This window comes from Entelurus aequoreus, linkage group LG04, assembly GCF_033978785.1.
Source record: "Entelurus aequoreus isolate RoL-2023_Sb linkage group LG04, RoL_Eaeq_v1.1, whole genome shotgun sequence".
NCBI classification, from domain to species: Eukaryota; Metazoa; Chordata; class Actinopteri; order Syngnathiformes; family Syngnathidae; genus Entelurus; species Entelurus aequoreus.
The window spans coordinates 45,858,307-45,868,306 of record NC_084734.1 but is presented as its reverse complement, the minus strand read 5'-3'; the positions used below and the strand labels follow the sequence as shown (position 1 = coordinate 45,868,306).

Below are 10,000 nucleotides of genomic sequence, written 5' to 3'. Positions count from 1 at the left end.
AAACCGCCGAGCCATAACCATAAATCAGCCTTTCTCGTCTGTATTTAAAGGTTAGCCTTTAGATTTTTACTACAGTTGTGGGATAGAATCTCTTGCTCTCTGTGTTTGATTGGATTGGTCTTCAATTCCGGCTGATGTGATTGCGCAGCCGCGGGGCTGCATATTAAACCTGCGGAATTTCAGCGAGGGCCGCTTGCTTTCCACGATGCCATCTCCACTTTTCTGGAAGGTTTACGCTCCACCCCGCCTGACAAGGACTCAGGATTTATCGAATGAATCCCTCCTTATCCCTCATCTCAGTCGTGTCATAAGTAAGAGAAGCTGGGGAGAGAAAATCAATAGCGAGGCAGAGCCACAGGGCCCAATCATCCCTTCCCTTTTGGCCATATGATCCTCAGAGATATCAGTCTAATTCTGATCAGGACCTGAACTGAAACTTAAGGCTTTAATCCCTGTGTACGCAAATATAAGCATACAGATGTCCAGGATGGTCAACTAAGAAAGACAACATATCTTCCTGACAGCGTCCTCTGCAGTGGACATTTGTTTTTGATCTAATTAACAGAAAAACTAGTAGAATAGCCGAAAAAAGTTACTCGGGTAAGAGTACTGTTACTTCGGAGTATTATGACTTAAGTAAAACTAAAACGTAATTGTCCAAATACTTACTTGAATAAGTGAGAATTCTGTGAAAAAAGTACTGATTTATTAACTTCTGAATTATTTAGTAGCTACAAGTTAATAGTACTTGTACTACAACCGTTGGTGTGTGTTTGCCTGTGTGTTATAGACATACTTGCCAACCTTGAGACCTCCGATTTCAGGAGGTGGGAGGGCGTGGTTGGGGGCGTTATATATAGTGTATATATATATACACTACCGTTCAAAAGTTTGGGGTCACCCAAACAATTTTGTGGAATAGCCTTCATTTCTAAGAACAAGAATAGACTGTCGAGTTTCAGATGAAAGTTCTCTTTTTCTGGCCATTTTGAGCGTTTAATTGACCCCACAAATGTGATGCTCCCGAAACTCAATCTGCTCAAAGGAAGGTCAGTTTTGTAGCTTCTGTAACGAGCTAAACTGTTTTCAGATGTGTGAACATGGTTGCACAAGGGTTTTCTAATCATCAATTAGCCTTCTGAGCCAATGAGCAAACACATTGTACCATTAGAACACTGGAGTGATAGTTGCTGGAAATGGGCCTCTATACACCTATGTAGATATTGCACCAAAAACCAGACATTTGCAGCTAGAATAGTCATTTACCACATTAGCAATGTATAGAGTGTATTTCTTTAAAGTTAAGACTAGTTTAAAGTTATCTTCATTGAAAAGTACAGTGCTTTTCCTTAAAAAATAAGGACATTTCAATGTGACCCCAAACTTTTGAACGGTAGTGTATATTTATTTTATTCATATATATATATATATATATATATATATATATATATATATATATATATATATATATATATATATATATATATATATATACCTGTATATGAATAAAATATATATATATATATATATATGAATAAAATAAATACTTGAATTTCAGTGTTCATTTATTTACACATATACACACACATAACACTCATCTCCTCATTGTTGTACTTGAAAGACTTGATCAAATAAACAGTAATAAAAACACAGTTGTTGTACTAACTGTATTGTGCTTGCTGCTTACTTAAAAAAACAACAACACTTATCTTTCACTATTTGAGTAGCCTTTGTTCTGCCATTTGCGTACTGGCGAGCGATCTCTGAATCCGGGAACATATCCTTCACGGATTTGTTAAAGACATCCGCAAATGAGAACGGGATGTTGCTTCCAGCTATCAGCATAGCCATCTTTGTCTCGGCATAAATTACACCCTCCGGTCTCCATTTAGCGAGGTGGCCCATAATAATGGGCTGGGACCGGTGCTGCATTGCCGCAGCATACCCCTTCCCCTTCGAACTGTCCTGGATAAACTGAAATTCTTGTTTCCATTCGTTTTGGAACTTACAAGCGTATTTCTTCATCTTACTCGTCGTCGGCGTCGCCATGGCTGTATCTTCCTCGTTCTTCTGCTTCGTCTCCTTGTTGTGTGCGCAGTTGTGCACTCTCTAAAAGCCGTAGATGTTATAACGTGATTGGGCAGGCACGCTGTTTATATCATGGGAAAGCGGACGTGAAAACAGGCTGTCGACACGTCATTCAGGTCCGCATGGAGCTGGAGGGGGCGTGGCCTCCAGCTGCGGCTGTAAATCGGGAGATTTTCGGGATCAAATTTGTCCCGGGAGGTTTTCGGGAGAGGCGCTGAATTTCGGGAGTCTCCCGGAAAATTCGGGAGGCCCTACTACAGCATGAACTTCAAAAGATTCATAGTTTACAGTCACTTATGATGTTATAACAGGGCTAATGTCAGCATATGTACAGCTAAAACATCTGCAACTTACCACAACCTGTTTTATTTAGTTGGAAGTAATAATAATAATCATCATCATCATTGATTAGATGTATATAGCGCTTTTCTAGCATTTTTGTTGACTGAAATGTGAACATTTTTACTGACACAGATGGCAGCGCATGATAATATTGTTCTTTGTCATAGTTTGTCCGTAAACACGGAGGAGTTGTGCTGCCTTGTCCTGGATAGTGTGTATATTGAGAGTGGTCATGTGACTTCCAGGCTCCGTTTGATTGGTAAAATGGAGTCAAATGTCATTAGATTGGTGAAACAGAGTCATGTGACAGTGAAGGCTGCAAGAAGTCTCTCTAACCAGCCAAAAGTACATATTTGCAAGCAGTAATCATTAGATTAAAAATAAGTATAATTATGATATAAATAAATGCAGCGATTGGAATGAAACTCAAAGTAACGTAGTTAAAGTAGCATTTTCTTCTTTACAAAAATTTTTAGGTAAAAGTAAAAAGTATGTTGCATTAAAGCCACAATAAAGAACTTTAAGTTTTGGTTGATTTTGGTGGCGCCAGTGGACCAAAGCGGTAGCTTTTTGCCTAAAGGAAGCAGCGCATAGCGTCGTAAATCGTCAGAAACTACCATCACATACATACAAACTGACACCATAATACCACAATGATTCCGTAAGACTGATCTTTCCACAATAGAAACTTACATTTTTTACTCAAACTTTATATTTGCGGTTTGCAGTCATCGCATTGTTTTTTTCTTAATACAGTACTTTTGAGTTTGTTGCGTGGCTGGTCGTGTCAGTATGGAACTGCCAACTATCAAGCTGGTGGCTATATATTGCTACCATGCAAATTTCAAATAGCTAACATTAGCATTATCATTTTGATTTGAGCATCGAAAGTCACTTATTATTTTACCAGGAACAGAGCCAAGGCAGCATCGGTCGAAAATCCCTCCTCGTCTTTGAGCTCACGCAAGCGAGTGAAAGCCGGGCTAATGTTGATCCTTGACTGTCTTTTTATCCGGGTAGCCCCCCTTTTTCTGTCTTTTATCTCCTCAGACAAGACTTTTCTGTGTTTTTTGTTGTTGTTTTGCAGCTTCGGCCATAATAGCAGCAATTGCACATAGACTTCTGTCTTTGTAGCGAAAGAGAAAAGGGGGAGTGACGTATGCCGCAAAGCAGTCCGCACATTTGTAGTTTTTTGTGTGGCAGGGTTCCTGCCACCTTCCTCAAAGTTGCTCAGCGCCAGTGAAAGTGGTACAGACCCCCTCAGGCCATGACAGCGATGTCATTCAGTGAGTTGTAAGTCCATGCATCGTTCCAAAAGTTATTAAAATATTTTATGAAGGTTGAAAAGTTACTTAGTGCTGCTTTAAAATATCGTAGTCTGACAAATAATTTGTCCAAAAAGTTACTTAAAAAGGATCTATTATGCAAAATAAAGTTTTCTTACACATTGGTGCTGCTTTAAAATATCGTAGTCTGACAAATAATTTGTCCAAAAAGTTACTTAAAAAGGATCTATTATGCAAAATAAAGTTTTCTTACACATTGGTACTTGTTTTTGTTTCTAGAATCTGCACAGGTTCCAAAACATTTTAATCAAACCTTTGAGGCTTGGCGGAGATATTTCTAAAACAATCTTGCTTTCCTTCATCTTTCCTCCAAATGAGCCATTTGGAATTTGCCCCATTTGTGACGTTTTCCCTATTGGTGATGTCAGAAATTTTTTTAACCAGAAAAGTCCCACTGAGATTAAAAAAACTATTTTTCAAGAGAGTCTTGCATGGCCAAGAGGCAGCAAAAGATAGTTACATACAAACACATGTTATACACATTAAGAAAAACAGTTACCATTTAAAAACATCATCTCAAGTGCTCTCAATCTGGACTTAAAAGCATTTAATGAACTAACTGCAGTTATTTTCCAGTCTTTATGCCACATGTACCATGTGTAAGGAGCAGAGTAAAAAAAAAACTATTTTTTTCTTTGCGGGCAAATGGAACAATGATCATTTGAACGCAAACAGTAAGAGTCAACACTCCTCCATGTGATTAAGTTACAAATGTAAGAGGACAGTATACCAAATATGGCCTTATAAATAAAAGTATACCAGCCCAGACCCAGCTGCACAAAAATATTTAGGGGGGGGGGCATTAAATATTTCCGGGGGGGCCCCAGCCAAAAATGTATTCCATGCCACGGGAGCGTGCACGCTTGTTAAAGCTGCAATGCTGGGGCTTTGTCTGTCCACAACTGATTACTACATGTAAGACAAACACCTATATTCAGGGTTAACGTAAGGGTATGTGTTTGAAATTATTCAAGCCTTTAACAGGTCCTAAAAATTAAAGAGTTGGCCATTTCTATAATATTAATGAGATCGTAAAGGACTGTTGTAGATGTGATGTAAATGTCCTCTTTCTTGTTTGAAAGCTACATACAATATTAACTGTTCTTTATTCATTCACATAATAAGTATTAATCAAGTGTTTGGATGTATTCATTAAATCAATGTATTCAAAGTAATATTTTGATATAGACACGTCTCATCTGTACATGATTTACTAGAATAACCTTAGGAGATACACAGATGAAATGTGTCAATATCAAAACATTATTTTGAATGACTAAGTTGTCATTTGGGGTTGATTTCAGTTTTTTAAAGAGTACTTCAACACGTAAACAGTACCCTATGTACTTTATTATCATATATGTAACTCTCTTATGTATACTGGTGATCGTTTGTGGATTTTTAAAATGTTTTTATGATTTATATGATTTGTGTTTACTTATTCATTCTGTCTTGATGCTGAATTACAAACGTCTGCACAACTATTTTACCTCCAGGTACCATTAAAGAAACCTTGACCTTGACCTTATGGCTATAAAGGGTACTTCAACACATAAACAGTACAGTATGTACTTTTAGCATGCGGCTCTCTAGTGGTTCGGTGGAGCTTTTTTAAAAATGTATGAAAATGGAAAATTATGGCGAAAACAATTATTTTTGTTTAAATATGGTTTCAGTAGGAGGACAAACATGACACAAACCTTCCTAATTGTTAAAAATCCCATTGTTGAATATATTTCTGTTTAAGCTTCACTAAGGAGAATATTTGGCGAGCGCCGTTTTGTCCTACTAATTTCGGCGGTCTTTGAACTCACAGTAGTTGTGTGGACTTTGACGCAACAGTTTGTTTACATGAATAACTTTCTCCGACGCTGCCACAGAAAGACATGTTTTCGCAACTCCTTCTTTGTCTCATTTTGTCCACCAATGTTGTATGCTTTGTGTGAATGCACAAAGGTGAGATTTATTGATGTTATTGATTCGTGTGGTGTGCTAATCAGGCATATGGTCAGTGCATGACTGCAAGCTAATCACTGCTAACATGCTAATTAGGCTAGCTGTAGGTACATATTGCATCATTATGCCTCAATTGTAGGTATATCTGAGCTCATTTGATTTCCTTTACTTATGTCCTCTGTGTATTTAATTTATATTTGCATGTCTCATGACACATCTGTATGTAATTGCCATATTGTTTCAGACCACAGCAAACATTCAAAGTTTAATCAATCACTCAAAGTTTATTTACCGTATATAGCCCTTAATCATAGGGCTGCACAAACCACATCAGGGCAAGAAAAAACTCAACCCAATGGGAATAATGAGAAACCTTGGAAGGGACCGCAGATGTGTTTTTTGTATTTTTGGTCCAAAATGGCTCTTTAAACATTGTGGGTTGGTCTAACACAGGGTTGTTCAAACTTTTTGACTGGGGGGCCGTATTGGGCTTCAAAAATTTGGCTGGGGGCCGAAAGCGGACTGCATGCAAAGTAAATATATATGAATAGGTACCCTGTACATATATATGAGTACCGGTACATATTATTATAATAATATAATGGATATATAATAATACTTATTATAACTGGTTATTAAGATTATGTGAAAGTTCAACTCCTACCATGTTTACTTCTGTGACAACGTCCTGAAGGTTTTTTAATCAATCAGAAATATCAAGCAGCTAAAATGTGCCAAACGTAGATAATTGTGGACAGATTGTCTTGCAATTTTCCCATTATCCCTTGTAATGCATTTAAATGGGTGTAATTTAGATTTTTTATGTTGATTGGACATTTTTTTCATAATATCCACAAAGTTCAATGAGCAGGTTGTGTTATGTGTGACCATGTTTGTTGATTTTTTGTTGATTTTTTTTTGTTGCCCTGCACAGTGACTAGGGAGGGTTGTTTGGACTTGACAGTACAACTATTGGCAGAGATGTTTTTGTTAGCCACCAGGTAGCAACAAAGTGACAGCAATCAGACCAATGAATCTCCATATAAGATACACTGCAATAAATAAATTGAGGAATAATTAACGAATTGGCAATAGACATTTTACCATACAAGGTTAGGGATTTCCCTTTCCATAATTGCATAATTTTGTCCAGCTTTCTTGGTCGATTATCATAATTTACTGAGCCTAGATCTTCCAGATTTTCTGGGACAACAACACTAAGTATGTTAACTGGTCCATCTGTCCACAAAACAGGCACTTTGCATTCCATTCGAAAGGACATTCCCTTTAGATTTCCGATCCTTAACATTTTACATTTATCATAATTAAGCTTAAGGCCAGATTGCTGTGAAAATATGTCCAAAAGATTAAGAAGGTTCTGCAAACAATGAGGAAAAATCTTATCTTTGTGAATCAGCCTTTTCTGACATGAACTTCATCAAGAACAAACACAGAACACGCCTCACTGATGCACATCTGCAAGACTCACTCAGAGTTGCAGTGTCAAGTTACACACCAGAGTACAACACACTAGTTAACAGCATGCAATGCCAGGCTTCCCACTAACTGACAAAGAAACAGATAACAGATTTGGTGTCCAGTTGAAAGTGTGACATGATTTAAAAATTTGAGAGTTTACTTTTGTACTTTACATGAGTTATTATTTGTACAAACATGGTGCAAAGTAATTCATGATTTGTTAAAAAATGTTAGTGGCTAGCTAGTTAAAATGGGATATTTTGATTTCACAAGACTGTCTTAGAAGTGATCATTTGAAAATGTTCAATTTGAAAAATGTGCACTTAGAGAAAATATAAAAATAAAGTGTTGCATATTGATATTTATCTGTTTCTATATATATTTATTGTGAGAAATCATTAAGATGATCAGTGTTTCCACAAAGATAAATATCATTAATTATTAATAATAACAGAGTTAAAGGTAAATTGAGCAAATTGGCTACTTCTGGCAATTTATTTAAGTGTGTATCTAACTGGTAGCCCTTCGCATTAATCAGTACCCAAGAAGTAGCCCTTGGTTTCAAAAAGGTTGGTGACCCCTGGTCTAGCACATTACTACATACCTGTGCATAACATAAATGTCCTCTATAGAGGACGCTCAACAGGTTTTGTAGAGTCTCAAAATCCTAATAAGTAATAATTTCCCTTTGTGATATTCTGCACTCAATGAGCGTGCAAACTGGCTCACAAATCCATTCGAGATAAAGCAGTCATGTTTCTCTCTCATGTCTGCAGGTGACTAATTACTTTCATGCCTAATTGCACGGCGTTTATTGTTTGCACAAGCGCTGACTGACCCCCTACTTACAAGTTGGACTCGCCAGCGCAAAGAAGCCTTCGGCTTAAGAAGCCGAATGCGCTGCTTCTCCTCCTTGAAGGGACGATTTCTCTGAGTGAATTCCCCAGCAAGACAAATTAATGTTTAATAGAGATGACAGAGCTTGTTCGGGTTGCTTTGCAGTCTTCCGCTACTTGATAAACTGTCTCCCTCCAACTGTCTCTCTCTTTCTGCCTTATCTTTGCAGGCGTAACAACGTGAATGACAAGTCCAATGGAGACCCTCCTGCTTTATCTGATTGTCCTCTGTGCGGCTGTCAAGGCCCACAAAGTTCAAGTCTGTCCGAAGCGCTGCGTGTGCCAGGTGCTGAACCCCAACCTGGCGACGCTGTGCGACAAGAAGGGGCTGCTCTTCGTGCCCCCCAACATTGACAGGCACACTGTGGAAATGCGACTGGGCGATAATTTTGTGACCAGCGTCAAGCGAAAGGATTTTGCCAACATGACCAAGCTGATGGACCTGACGCTCTCCCGCAACACAATCGGGACGATTGTACCTTACGCTTTTAAAGACTTGGAGAACCTGCGAGCCCTGCACCTGGACAGCAACCGTCTGACGCGCATTACCAACGACACCTTTAGCGGCATGTCCAAGCTGCACCACCTTATCCTCAACAACAACCAGCTAACCCACATCCAGATCGGGGCCTTCAACGATCTGACGGCGCTGGAGGAACTCGATTTGTCCTACAACAACCTGGAAAGCGTCCCTTGGGTTGCCATCCAGAGAATGTCCAGCCTCCACACCCTCAACCTGGACCACAACATGCTCAGCTACATCCCCGAGGGCACCTTCTCGGGTCTGCAAAAGCTAAAGAGGCTGGACGTGACCTCCAACAAGCTGCAGAAGCTTCCCCCAGATCCCATCTTCCAAAGAGCCGGCGTACTGGCCACGTCAGGCATTTTGGGCCCCACGTCGTTCGCGCTGAGTTTTGGAGGGAACCCGTTGAGATGTAACTGCGAGCTTCTCTGGCTGCGGAGATTGCGACGCGAGGATGATCTGGAGACCTGCGCTTCACCGCAGCACCTCGCTGGACGATATTTCTGGACCGTATCGGAGGAAGAGTTCCTGTGCGAGCCTCCTCTCATCACCCGGCACTCTCAGGTGTGACCCCACAACTTACTTCTCCTACCTCAAATATTATATTTGTTAGCTTTCCTGCTCCTTAGCTAACAGCACATTCTGAAATATATCCAAGGTTTACGGAAAAAATGATCTTGAGCAGGTTTTAATGAGCTATTAGCAGGTTTATGATGCAGCGAGGCTCCTATTAACATGATTACAGCCTTGACTCATGCATCCAAATAAAAGGATGCCATCAAATTTGCGTCAAATGACAGAAGCAGCGGCACAGGTTTTTTTTTTTCATAATTGCAGGCATTTATCTTCTACACAGCTGAGCGCATGTTTACTGCGACGTGCCACCCTATCGACTGCCCTGAATCAAGCTAATTCCACGTTACGACGATGATCAATAGTCGATTACGTTTAAAGGGAAATAAAGCGGTGAAAAGCACAACTCGGTCAATACATCAGCAAGTGTTTACCTCTTTTCTTGCCTCCTCATCAGGAGCTGCGAGCTTTGGAAGGTCAGAGCGTCACGCTGCGCTGTAAAGCCCGCGGCGACCCGGACCCCATCATCCACTGGATCGCCCCCGACGGACGCCTCATGTCCAACTCCTCCAGAGCTACGGTCCACACAGACGGCACGCTGGACATCCTCATCAGCACCGTCAAGGACACAGGTTGGTTGATAGCCACCCAATCAAAAGTCTACAGGACACTCTCACACTCTCACTCTGTCTCTCTCTCCATATATACATATATATGTATATATATATATATATATATATATATATATATATATATATATATATATATATATATATATATATATATATATATATATA

The 10,000-nt window shown here is 39.5% G+C and overlaps 1 protein-coding gene across 1 annotated transcript in view; it reads left to right on the top strand.

Moving 5' to 3' along the window:
• Positions 1–8,281: 8,281 nt before the first annotated feature.
• lrfn5b (leucine rich repeat and fibronectin type III domain containing 5b) overlaps positions 8,282–10,000 on the top strand; it is a 13,976-nt gene continuing 12,257 nt past the window's right edge. Inside the window, exons 1-2 of the mRNA XM_062043588.1 lie at positions 8,282–9,194; positions 9,661–9,835. Coding sequence (XP_061899572.1) covers positions 8,292–9,194; positions 9,661–9,835 — 1,078 coding nt within the window. The 5' untranslated portion in view covers positions 8,282–8,291. The remainder of the gene's footprint in view (positions 9,195–9,660; positions 9,836–10,000) is intronic.